At 33.5% G+C, this 14273-nt stretch overlaps 1 protein-coding gene across 1 annotated transcript in view; it reads left to right on the forward strand.

The window, feature by feature from the left end:
- The window catches only part of LOC127722116 (G patch domain-containing protein 4-like), a 36615-nt gene extending 30781 nt beyond the window's left edge, over positions 1-5834 (forward strand). The window contains exons 6-8 of the mRNA XM_052228957.1: positions 333-424; positions 4490-4540; positions 5314-5834. Coding sequence (XP_052084917.1) covers positions 333-424; positions 4490-4540; positions 5314-5797 — 627 coding nt within the window. The 3' untranslated portion in view covers positions 5798-5834. The remainder of the gene's footprint in view (positions 1-332; positions 425-4489; positions 4541-5313) is intronic.
- The last annotated feature ends 8439 nt before the right edge of the window (positions 5835-14273 follow it).

Consider the following 14273-nt stretch of genomic DNA (forward strand, 5'->3'; position numbering starts at 1 on the left):
CTCTTAGACAATTTGATTTTTAAATTTGATATCAATGTATATATCTTATGTAAGGGCTGTACCAAAATTGAACACATGAGAGACACTTTTTTACGACCCAAACTGCCCAGAAATAAAATTTTCATTCAACCTACATTATTCTTGCAAAATTCTAAGGAAAATGCAACAACCCATACTTGATTAATTTGAGTGACTCCCATCCTCCACTGGATAAATGTTGGAACAGTCCTAAAGTGAGGACAATGTAGACATATAACAATTAAAAACAAAAGATGTTGCCCTGGGGTCTTGGATGATTTTCTCTATCATATATTTGTTTTATGTTTTTTCAGGGAGCTACCTTAACAAATGGCAATGAAGATCATATAGAGGAAGGTGTTGAAAGCAGTGAGGATGAAGAAACAGAAAAAATAAAGATGAATAGGTAGTAGAAGTTTAGCATCATTTGAAAGAACAACGTTCACTTTTGGTCAAATATCACTTTGAATTTCAATTATATCGTAAAATATCAAAAAGGCCATTATCTAGTTCTTAAGGATGTAGTTAGGTGAAATTAAATAAATCTAGATTTTAAAATTGATACTATAAGTCAGAAGAGCATTAGTTAAGGAACAAATAAGCTAAAAATATTGATAGGTTATGGAACTCCTTTTTGAGATATTTGATTTTTAAAAAATGGCTGGCAAAGGCTGACTTGGACTTTCACCTTATATTTAGCATTGGCATTATCGAAAAAAAATTTAGAATCTGCTTTAATTTTGTAATGACCTTTTTATGCCCTATTGAAGTCTATGAAAAAAAAGTGGGTGATATGGGGCAAAATATTTTGCCCTGTATTGTAGGAAAAACCCAAGGAGTCCAAAAATTCCTAAACCTGATCAGACTACATCCTTAAAATGACATATTTCAATAGCCTTAACGCTAGGTTAAACACATCTTGACATAAGAATATGTAATCAGGGCCGTAACTAGACATCAGAAACAAACAAGGCAGGGGTATTGGGGCATCAGATTTAGGCCCCCAGGTGAATGAAAATTTTATTATTAGGGTCCGAAATATAACTTGTTACATCTGTTTTTGTTTCATATTTACCATGTTTACCGTATGAAGAACTGCATTAGGCTATCAGAGCTTGCTGACAGATACGCACCTCGAATTTTGTACCATCAAACATGTATCCATTTGCAGTAGGATACATGTTTGATAGAAGAAAAAGCAGGACAAGTGTGTGTGGTCAACACTTCATTAAAAATAACACATTATAATAACACTTGAATAATGCCTACAGTGATATTGTTTGCCTCAAATTACAGCCGAAATTCGGCTTTTTCCCCTAGATAAAATTCCCAATTACTAAAAAAAATGGCTTAAAATTCCTCCCAAAATGTTTTACATTTTCCCCAAACAGTGATGGCATTGGTAGTAATGTTTGTAAATATCGTATTCATGTATTTTGATATTAGAAAGCACTTTTAAGATCCATTTTTCTGATCAGAATCATCACGGTGTTTGTAACACATGTGGTTTTCAATGCATTAAGTACCATCATTGCTTCTGTTTCTTTCCCCTCTCCGAAAAGTACCTTTCAGGTTGAAAATGTCTGACAACCAAAATATACATGAAAAAAAGTTGCAAAAAAGACAGCAAAGGTCAGCAAAAAATCGGAGATGTGTTTAGAATAAAATATACAAATTTCCCAATTTCAATAAAAAATATGCATTTTTCCCAATAAAAAACGGTACAGGTAGTTTTGAAAAAAGACAACAATATCACTGGCCTAAAAAGTGGAACCTAGTCACTGTCTGTGAATGCCAGTTCGACCTTTCTTGTGCCACTAATAAAGATCCCATCATTTGAGAACAACTTCTGGGTCCACTTGCCCTACATTGTCCGTATGGTGGACGTGAAGCATGGCTAAAACAAATAATCTGTCCTTGGTCATTGTTGACCTGCACCATGTCTTTAAATGCTGAAGGGCAGACAAAGATCTCTTACATGAGCAAGAACCAACCATCAACCAAAATCCCTTACGGTCAAACTTGTTCATGAGACTTTTTCACAGGAAATAAATAGTTGCAGAATCAAATGCTGGTTTACAGATGATGGTAACAGACAGAGAGTTAGATACCTAAAGTAGTTGAAATAAAAGTACAGAAGCTGCACGTCAACATTAATTACTATTCGAAGTATGCATTTCTTTATTCTTGATCATCTATGAAAATGCAAGGATGTTTTCGACATAGAAATACCGGGCGTCCGTCTGTTCTTTCCACCGTCTGCCAGCTCTTGTGTAGCACTGTCATGTGTTCAATTCTTGCCAGATTTTTATGAATCTTATATCATAGGTTTATATCAGCAATGTCTTAGACAAGTTCGAAAATCAGTACTGATCAATTATTTTTAAAAGAGTTATGCCCCTTGGAAAAACTAATTATATTTGTCTGCCTCAATGGTAGTTAAGGCCCTGGTAATAGTCTCCAAAATCAAAATATGATGATTTTGTGCATTTTTCAGAGCTAAACAATTGAGGAAACCTTGGCCGCATCCTATGATACAAAATGTTCCAGATAAAAATTAAATCCCTAGAGACAAACTTTTTTGCTGGATCAGGATAGAGTAAATGATGCACAAAGCTGTTATAAGTTATGAGAAAATTGGACCTAAAATTTACTTTACAACACAAATAATTCGTAATTAAGGGGTCATTTCTTCATAAATTGTAATGTGATGTGCCAAAAAGAAATATTAAGAATTATATTTATAGTAATAATACAACTATTAAGGGTCAATTTTAACCTTTTGTTAATTTACTCCTCTGTTGTGCCCTACCACAACATTAAAATAATCTTTCATACAGGTGACATACTTCGGAAGTCATTTGAGAAGATTGTGTAAATCTTTTTTTATCTCCAATGCAAAGCAGTGTGAAGACCTAGAAATACTAGATCTGTGTCTGTCTGTTTGTTTGGTCTTGAAAGTGCTCTCACATTTAAAATTCTTGACATATTTTAAGGAAATTTATATCAAAAGTTTATAGCAATGCCTGACGAGTTTGAAAATTAGTACTGATCAATTATTTTGAAGGGAGTAATGCCCCTTGGAAATAAAATTTATATGGAAATTGCATTCTCACATCTACAATGTACATTTTTTGTAGGATATTTGTGAAAAGATTTAAAGAAACAAAAAAAATATTATACTATCATTCCTAGAGTGAAGGCTATATTGCATTCACCTTGTCTGTTCTTCTGTCTGCTATTTATCCAAAAAATATTTCCATCACACTTTCCTTAACTGTACTACTGAACAGAATTATTTCATATTAGGTCAACTGCTTCAGCGGGGGACATTGAAACATTGTTTTGTTATATGATAGAAATATTATCACCATCTAAACCTTGGTTGTTTTTATTATACCCCTATATACTGCGTTTGAGGGGTATTGAGGAATAACCATGTCAGTCCATCTGTCCCACTTTGTGTCCCATGCATAATTTTTGTACTATAAAACTTAGGTTAACCAAAATTGGTATGCATTTGCATCAATGACTGGGTGTGTGTCATAAACCAAGTCCGATAACTTAGACTTTGACCCCTATGATAGTAAGACCTTGTCTAATTCATGTCCACCTCATAACATTCCTACCTCTTAACTTGGGCTAACCAAACTTTGTTGAATCATGGGCTTGAGGTTTGTCACATACCAAAGTCATGTCACTCTAATGGTTGACCCTCATGGTAGTAAAACCTTGTCTGATTTGTGTCCTGTGCTTTTATACCATTGAACTTAGGTAGGCCAAACTTTGTATGCTGATACGTCATGGGATGGGAATGTCTCACATATAAAAGTCAGGTCACTCTGACCTTGAATTTGACCTCTGACCCCTATGATGGTAAAACATTGTCTGATTTGTGTTTGGTGCATAACTTCTGTACTGTAGCATTAATATTGACCAAACGTTGAATGCAGAAGCATCATACTGACCTTGACCTGTAATTTCTGAATTTACAGTATACAAACCTTAGACATTGTTCCTGTGTCAATATAATTTTTTCAGATTGACCTATCAGTAGCCATGTGTCAATATAACACAGTGAATGATAATATAAAATGAATGGCTGAAAAAATCCACTCAAAATGTCATTGCCTCAATACTGAATTTCAAAGCAGTAACTAAAATGCATGTACAGGGGGAATTAGTCTCACTATGCAGACAGCTCTTAATTTTTGCTGGGTTGGCAAATAGGCTTATAGTACGGCAATGTCTGGCAGGTACCTATGGCTGGCTTGTTGGGAAAAGTTTGTACCTATTTTGTGTGATCAACTTCTACTTTTTTCAACCCAGATACCTGAAACTTCACATAAGGATTGGATTTAAGTATATTTGTTGTATAACATTATAAATAACTGTCACAAGATGAATGGGACAATAAAATTCTGTATATCGTATGAACCAAGATATCATCATGATTATTATATTTTTACAGACTTATGGATGACAATATGGTGGAAATTTGTGGAGGTATGACAGCTCACAAGTAAGTATTTTGGAATATAAATGTAAATCTATTCCACATCCATAAACAGTACTTACTCAAATTATTAATTTACTTTTGCCATCATAAATTATATGAGAACATAACCCCTATCATGCCAACAACTGGTTTTAGAATAAATATGTTTATTTCTGATGCAAAGACCCTATGAGTGACTCAATATTAAGTTAAAAAATGCCACCTTTAATGACTTGACAACAGTATCATTACTGTATCCCTTCTGTTAAAATGGATAATATACAATAGGAAATGAGAAATCATCACTTTTATCAAAAATTTTAGAACAAATAAAACACAAAGACAGTATTGTAGTCATTTATTTTCAACAAAAACTTTTTATTTATTGATTTCTGTAGGTTTGGCAATCAAAAATGTAGTTTTGACCAGGAAATTCACTCCTGACCACTTTTCTCAAGCTTGGATTTTTCCTCTGGTCGCTAGATCTCGTCTATTAGTCGGTCCCCCTCTCTGGATTATGAATTTTACTCCCAATTTTCCGACTAATAATCGAGTAGGTACGGTAAGCTTCCCGTTAAAAAATATAGATATCCGGATATAGGAAAGGGTAGGGTTCATTGTTAGTATTAGCCTTATTTTAAGTAAGTTCAACAGGATAAATCTATTTAGTGTACATACTGAAGTCTTCATTATTGAGAGCCAATATATCATTCAAATATCTAAAAGTTTTGTAAAATTTTTGTATCAGATGGGTCTATGACATGCTTTTAATCTTTAATGCTTTTGTTCAATTTCAGAGCAGCCAGACATGGCCATAAATTAAGTGCCAAGATGGCAAGAGTTATGGAGCAAGAAAAACAGGAGTTGGAAAAACTGAATAGGATAAAAGAATTAAAACAAAATCATGGAAGAAAAAGAACAAGAAGTCAGACCTTAAATGATACAGAAGAAGATAAAATAAATGAAGAGGACAATAAAAGTGTAAAAAAGAAGAAAAAGAAAAAGAAAAACAGAGACCAAATCACTGATTCAGATTTACATTCTAGCAGTGAAAATGCTAAAAAACGTAAGGAAAAAGTTGACTCTGATGAAAATATGTTAATAGATGGTTACCACAGTGCAATATCTAATAATTGTATAAAACCAACAGAAAGTGAAACAATGGACATTGAAATGTCAGAAAGCAGTAAGAAAAAGTCAAAGAAAAAGAAAAGAAAGAAGGAGAAAATTGAAGAGACAGATGCAAATGAGAATAAAAAAAGAAAGAAAAGGAAACATTAGGAACTAGATTTAAATAAATACATATTTTATTGATTTACATTAGAACTATTTTATTTTGCCTCTAGCATGTCTTGCCCATTATAATGAATAGGTGACACTATCGTAAATAAAATGTGCAGATTAATTTTGAGACAACTATTCACCAGAGTTTAAATGAAGTGGATGTAATCAATTATAGGAAACTGTACAGCCTTCAACAAAGACAAAATCCATACTGTATAGTCGGCTATAAAAGGCCTTGACATGAAAATTATGAAACAGTTCAATAGAGAAAGCTAACTGCATAACCTATAACAAAACAATTTACGAAAAACAAATATGACAGACATGAACTTACAAACTACAACCACTGAAATATAGGCTCCTGACTTGGAACAGGCACATTAAGAATGAGGCGGGGTAAAATATGTGTAAAGGCGCCTACCAACCCTAACCCGGGACAGTGGTGTAATGGCACAACACATGAACAAACAATGCAAAACAATAATCGAAAAAAAAATATGAGAAACAGAAAAAAATGAAAACCACTCAATAAGAGTCTCCTGACTTGGGACAGGCACATATAGAATATGGCTGGGTTAAACATGTTTGAAGGTGAAAATGCTCCCCTAACCATTAACAGTCAATAAGTCTTTTCTGAACACTAAATCAGTCATCCTTTTTATTGTCACAGTCATTGATATGGTATTAATAAAAAATCAACTTTACAAAATTTTTTTTTTTGCATTTTTGCAAAATACTAAGGACTTTCTACCCCAGGAATAGATTGACTTAGCTGTAATGGGCAAAACCTTTTGGAAATTTGGGTCTTCAATGCTCTTCAACTTCGTACTTTATTTGCCCCTTTTAACTTGTTATGCCCCCGCTGTCACCGGAGGGGGCATTAAGTGTTACCATTGTCTGTCCGTATGTCTACGTCTGTCCCAAAATTGGTTTCCGTTCTCTATAGTTTGCCTCAACATAATGTTATAAAACTGATACACAGTGATTACTACCACAAAACACAGATCATGTTGAAATTTGTGTGGCGTCACTTCAACCGTTCTCGAGTTATGCCCCTTTATAACGTTATATGTAAGCAGAGGCATCATCTGTGTCCCATAGACACATTCTCCATTTTTAGCTCACCTGGCTCAAAGGGCCAAGTCAGCATTTCTCACACTTGGCGTCCGTCATCTGTCGTCTGTTAACTTTTACAAAAATCTTCTCCTGTGAAACTGCTGGGCCAAATTTAACCAAACTTGGCCACAATCATCATTGGGGAATCTAGTTTAAATATGTGTCTGATGACCTGCCTAAAAATAGAACATAAGGGTATAATGCAAGTTTTGTCTATTATTTTGAAAACCTTTATAAATAGAAAAAATCTGACAGGAGCAAAAATGTTCAAAATGTTGAGCACTTGTCTACCAAATAACCACATACGTCAAAACTGTTATTGCCCTTAAATTACAAATTTTACCTTTTTTGTTCATTTTTATATGACTGCAAAAAATTTTGCGGTCGTATATTGGTATCACATCGTCTTTGTTGTCTGCATCGCCTGAAAAAAATTTGGTTTCCAGACAATAACTTTAGTATATGTAAATAGAAATCTATGAAATTTAAACACAAGGTTTATAACCACAAAAGGAAGGTTGGGGGTTATGGTCCTAACAATTTAGGAATTGGGGGCCAAAAAGGGGCCCAAATAAGCATTTTTCTAGTTTCCTGACAATAACTTGTGGAAAGGTGTATGAATCTCTCTGAAATTAGTTTCCATACCACAAAGGGATGGCTATGATTGGCTTTGGGGGGTTATGGCTCAAACCGTTTAGGAATAAGGGGCAAAAAAGGGGAAAAAACAAGGGTTTCCTGGTTAATGGACAATTACTTAAAAGTACAATTAAGTTTCGATTACCTCCCTTACACTGCTTTTAAATTATGTATAAAGAAATGTATTTTCTTGAGGTGATTAGCAGTCAATTTATTTTTTTTTAATGAGGTTTTTTATTACCCTCTTTTGTGTTTTGAGCAAAAACTAAAGAAGATAGAGAGAAGCTAAATAGACTAAATGATCAACAATACAATATAAAAAAACCAGAGATATTTGTCATGAATTCTATTCTCGTCTACAATGTTGGAGAGAGTCCTTTGTTGAATATGCACAAAGATCAAGGCACTACAAAAGTCAAAAAGTCTGAAAAGACCAGTTTTTGTCTGAATTTGCATGAATTTTTACTCGACATTCTTAATTTGTCTGAATAATTTTTTAAAATTCTTGACATAGTATGAATTTGTCTAATAAGGTTCTTGATTTTTCTTGACAAGTGTCTTGACAGTATGAACATTGTCTTAAAATTTCTCGACACTTCCTGTATCATCTGATAAGTGTCTGGATTAGTCTCGACCAATTCTTGACTGTCTTAAATTTGTCTCGATCTGTCTTGACATATTCTTGACATTCTTAATAATGTCTGAATATGTCTCGACATATTCTTGACATTCTAAATAATGTCTGAATATGTCTCGACACATTCTTGACAGTCTTAAATATGTCTTGACATTATCTCAACAGTATAAATTTTGCCTGAAATGTGAACAGACTTATTCTGCACTGTTTATGACATTCTATTGCTGTTGTATACTCCTTTTTATTATGGCTAAACTAAACTTTGAAGAATCAAGGATTAATTTGGTATAGTAAGATACTCATTTGGTGCAACTAAGTTGGAATACCCTGAATAATCACCCATGTAGTTTAATTTTGATTTATTTTTATTAAACATTTACGTAATTGTTTTCACTTGGAATATAAGTCGAAGGTAATGACAAACAGCATTTAGATTTTTGCCGTTCGCAAAACTGCCAGTCAAATTTGCTTTACTAAAATAGGTGTCTTGTATCTCTTTTGGACCCCACAATTCATCTTTTGGGTTTGTGTGGCTAAAAAAAGAGGGGGGCTTTCATTTAGGTCAAAGAATTTGTTCCCATCTTGATTCAAAAACCTTATTCATTTTTTAGAACAACCCAAAAACATTTTTATAATTTTTTATCAAAAATAAATATTTGTGATAACTCCTTCCTGAAAAGAAAAAAATGTTTAGATCTATATTATGCATGTCTGTTTGAGAACCATTTCATAAGACCGATGATTTCTATAGAAATCATTGATGGGACCCATTATAAATACATTTTTTTTATTATTCCTGGAGTAGATAATAATTTTCTTTTAATCTTTGGGAATTATTCAATTTGTTTTTATGTTAAAATAATTAACTTCATAATTTTGATGAAGAAAATCCATTTCAATTCAATTTTTTTTCATCAAAATGATGATTTTCATTTTCATCTATCAACAAACTTATTAAATTGTAGTGGCATGGTCGGTCAACTGATAAGTTGTATGGCTGATTACAGGTAAAGCAATAACTTCTATTTGACAGTTGCGTGTACTCTGGGGTGTGGAATACCTTAATTTTATGGGGAACATCCTGTCCATGTGTAATACTTAATATATTCCAACAGATGACATTACACTAATTTTTCTTCTGTTAAATGAATGATTTGTATATCATCATAATTTGCTATTTATGTAAACCATATTTTGGTATAATAATTATTTACCATATCAACTTTGAATATTATGAATGTAGAATGAAATATGTCTACAGTATGATTGGTTTGAATCATTTAATTTATAAGATTTAGGAATCAAAATTTGTAATTATTTAAAAACCCACATTGAAATTGTTTTATATCAACACACCCACATTTGAATTATTTTTATTTGAATTCATAGCCATATTTGCATTTGTAAAAATATTTATATACCCAAATTTTCAATTATTTTACATGCCCAACTTTTATTTTTGTTGTAAAGAAGTGTAACTTGAAACAACAGTATATCATATAAAGAGAAATAAAGATTAAAGTTATATCATGAATATTGGTCATGATTTGTAAAACTCAGAACTGTCAAGTAAATTTAAGACACGATTCAAAATGCTCAGAATATGTCAAGCCATACTGAGAAAAAATAAGAATGTCGAGAATATGTTGAGAAATTTCAAGACAGTATTCAAATGTCAAGAATTTGTCAAGAAATTTTAAGACCATATTCAGAATGTCGAGAATATGTCGAGTAAATTTCATACAAATTTAATATAAATGAGAATTTGTCAAGAAAAATTAAGACACAAGTCATACTTTTGGAGAATGTCGAGTAAAAGTTCATGCAAATTAAGACAAAAACTGGTCTTTTCAGACTTTTAGACTTTTGTAGTGAGGTGAGCTACACAGGCTCTTTGGAGCCTCTAGTTTGATTCTAACATCACTGAATTCAAATTAAAAACCTAACAACGCTTGCATGATTTTAAATGTGGAAGGTCACGCAAATTAAGCATTTACAATTGACGAGGCTGAGTATGTATACATTCCAAATGAAACAACACATCAGCCTGCAATGTTGAGCACTGCACGATTATTAGACTACATATTTTCATTTATCCCATTTGTGGCCAACATGAACCCACCAAAATCCAGGGGTGATCTCAGATGCTCCAGAATTGAGAATTACAGTCAGTCAATTGAGATATTCCTTAGTGCGGTCAAGGGATCTCAAATATTGACTGAGAGGAAGGTCTTGCTTACATTCATAGTCGCTAGGATGGCCGTTCATATGTTTGTTAAATGGCTGTTCTGACGGTAAACGTCACAGGATAGGAAATAATAACAATTGTTGTACACATGTCTAATATAAAATTGAGAATGGAAATGGGGAATATGTCAAAGAGACAACAACCCGGCCAGAGAGCAGATTACAGCCGAAGGACAACCAATGGGTCTTCAACGCAGCGGGATTTTCGCACCCGGAGGTGGTCCTCAGCTGGCCCCTAAATAAAAATGTATACTAGTTCAGTAAAAATGAACATCATACTAAACTCCAAAACATATAAATGAACTAAAATTAAAAAACATACAAGTCTAACAAAGGCCAGAGGCTCCTGACTTGGGACAGGCGCAAAAATGCGGCGAAGTTAAACATGTTTTGTGAGATCTCAACCCTCTCCCTATACCTCTAGCCAATGTAAAATAAAGAAACACACAGAAATGCGAACAGTAAAACTCAGTTTAAAAGAAGTCCGAGTCTGATGTCAGAATAGGTAACAAAATTAACTAAGCAAATTGACAGTGATACATAAATAACAAAGGACTACTAGCAGTTACTGGCATGCCAGCTCCAGACCTCAATTAAACCGATTGAAAGATTATGTCTTCATCATATGAGTATTAAGTACAATCCCTCCCGCTAGGAGTTTAGTATCATACCATCATAAAACAAAGGAGAAGAACATAACCCGTATCATGCCAACAACTGGTTTTAGAATAAATGTGTTTATTTCCGATAGATTTTCTAATAGTCTTTCCTTGTCTTTCTCCTCTCTAAGATATGCATACCTTTCAATGGTTGATTAAGGACATATTAAAAAAACAATTTTTTAAAGGTTTTAATTGTAAAACTTTCTTCCTACATTCGTTCTGACTCACCAACATACTGTTTACCACATTTACACTGCAGTAGATGCACAGTATATGTTGTTCTTTTAATTAACATGGCAAAATATGGTGTATTAAGTAACAATTCGCAATGAAGTGACAGTTAAACGTCTGGGTATAATGTTTGCCTTATAACCCTTGCGAGAATTTGCTGAGGTGGCTCGGGGAAGAGCTTGGAGAGTTTTTGATGTTCATGATTTCTTTCAATTTGCGTGGATAAGATGTCACACTTTATCAAATTTAGGATGATGAGTCAGAACAAATAACCTTTTTGATGACCTTTTTCTCCTTATACTGTAAGTTTATCTTGGCTGATGTTTTAAGGAGGGATAAACTTCTATCAGTTTTTCTTCTGTAGTCCTGTTTTTCGTTGACCGCTTAGTGCTTGTAAACGCTTTGCCACAGTATCATAGGTGAAGCAAATCCACTTAACTGTGATGACTTGGCTGTAGGGAAGGCTTAAGGCGCAGTGTTTTGGATAACAACTTGGGAAAGAAAGATCTTAATGTTTGTCTGTTGTCTTGCAATACAGATTTGTTAATATGAACCAATTGACAACTAATAGTGTTCGGCGAAAGTGCTTTATTATAATAATGCTATCAACTATAGTTATAACAAACATCAATAAACTACAATGAACAAAGTGTCTATATGAAGCACCTGAACCCGTTCTGTGTAACAACAACATTAATAAAAAAAACAAAACAAAAAAAACAAAAAAAAAAAGAAATAAAATGTGGCTGAAACATGCTCTTGCTTAAAAAAATCATTGGATGTTGGATTTTTACTGATTAATAACTTAGTCTTAGATACATGATTTTTAATTAGTTGTAAGTGGCTTTGAACTTGATGTCAGTAACTGCGAGTAGTCTCAGATCTGTACTTTGTCTCTTTTTTTGTTGTGAGGGATGTCGAAATACCCTGCGACGTCCGGTCTGTGTTTGTGTTAGATGTTTTTCTGCTTTGTATCAATCTGATTAGTTTAGCCCTTTTCATCTGATTTTAATAGTTTGTTCTTACGGTGTACTATTACACAACTGTCCCACATTAAGGGAGGGTAGACGAACTCAAACATGTTTAACCCCGCAACATTCTGTATGTGCCTATCCCAAGTCAGGAGCCTGTAGTTAAGTGGTTGCATGTCGTTGGTTCAAGTCTGTCATATTTGCTTTTCGTAAATTATTTTGTTATAAATTAGGCTGCTAGTTTTCTCAATTGAATTGTATCATATTTTCTATGTCGGGGCCTTTTATAGCCGACAATATAGACGGTATGGAATTTTCTCATTGTTGAAGGCCGGACGGTTGCCATATTGATTACATCCACTTCATTTTAAACTTTGGTGGATAGTTGCAATTGTCTCTTTGGGAATCATACCAAATCTTCTTGTTTTAATATTCAGAGTCGTAAGATTGGAAAGAACAATATCGTACTATATCGTACATAATTTGTATAAAATATTTTCACTCGGGGACACAACCACGAATTTGTTGAATGATTTCGAATTTGAACAAACTTAACTACCAATATTTTGGAAAAGAGGGTACAGATCTAATTCTACCATACGCTATTGGGATCTCCCGATGCTCTCTAAAAGGAAGCTGATCAACAAAATACTAAGTAGCTATGTACACAAGCGTAAATTTTACGGACGCAATCACTAGTTGGTTGACCGTTATGGAATATCTGTTTCACAGATGACGACGAATATGTTCCAATTGTCGTCACTACTATCTCGTCGTCTTTCCCCCGAATGTGTCCAACCGAAATATACATATATAAAAAATTAAAAAAAAGTAAAATTACAAAAAATGCGTAACTCAAAGGAAAATTCAAAACGAAAAGTTCCTTATCAAATGGCAAAATCAAAAGCTCAAACATATCAAACGAATGGAAAATAATTGTCATATTCCTGGATGATACAGGCATTAAACCAGATTTTAAAGCAAGCTTAACCTCTCATATGTATGATAGTAGCATAGAATTCCATTATATTGACAACAATGTGCGAGCAAAACAAACAGACGTCATAGGTACCAAATGTACAGCAGTCCACATTGGAAAACAATGCATGTTGTAAAGGATTTGATTCTAGAACTGTCTAGTAGTTTCAAGCAAGAAAATTATCAATTTTGTTGTGTGTTATATCATATGCAACAGGAGTACCTAAATTCTACAGTTGTTGGGATCAGTATTGATGTGATGTAATAAGGATGCTTGGTCGCTCCGTCTCTTCTAAATCATTCAGCTAGCTTAAAGTACTCTGACTATTACAAGGTGCTAAAGATTGACAGAAGATATTAGATTTCAACATAATTTTCAAAAGGGGGTAAGAATCCGCATTTTTTAAATCCATTTTCGTAAGGGGTAGGGAGTGTCTGTCAAATGTTTTTACGAAAATAAGAAAATGATTTTTAAAAAGGTGGAGCCTTACAAATGTGTGAAAATATAATAATGCTCTGTTCCTTACATAGTCTACAAGAGTGTAGATATGATACGGCAAGGAATTGATTAAAGCATAAATTGGAGCATAATTGGAGTGTCTAATTTTTTCTTAACAGAAAAAAAGGATATTCTTTGCATGCACAAATAATTTGGATAGACTTTGTAAAAAACGAAAACAACACGTTATATATGCGTCCGAAGCGCTTTTCTGGATATACCTTCATCAGAAACGCTTAAAGTCGAATATTTCAAAGCCAATGATGGGTAAGGACCGAAAACGTTGAAGAGCTATAAATCACATAAAAAATTAACCATGCAAATGGGATCCGGTTTAACATTGTATGTTATTCCGCTTGTACAATTTGAAATCAGCCCAAGTTAGTCGTGAATAGTGAAACTGACATTTGCTGAACCAACTTTACCGTATCTGATGCACATTTCGATTAATGTCTCTTCAGTGATGCTCGAGACACAAATATTTGAAAACCTTGTA

Source organism: Mytilus californianus, unplaced genomic scaffold (genome assembly GCF_021869535.1).
Source record: "Mytilus californianus isolate M0D057914Y unplaced genomic scaffold, xbMytCali1.0.p SCAF_12, whole genome shotgun sequence".
Taxonomy (NCBI): Eukaryota; Metazoa; Mollusca; class Bivalvia; order Mytilida; family Mytilidae; genus Mytilus; species Mytilus californianus.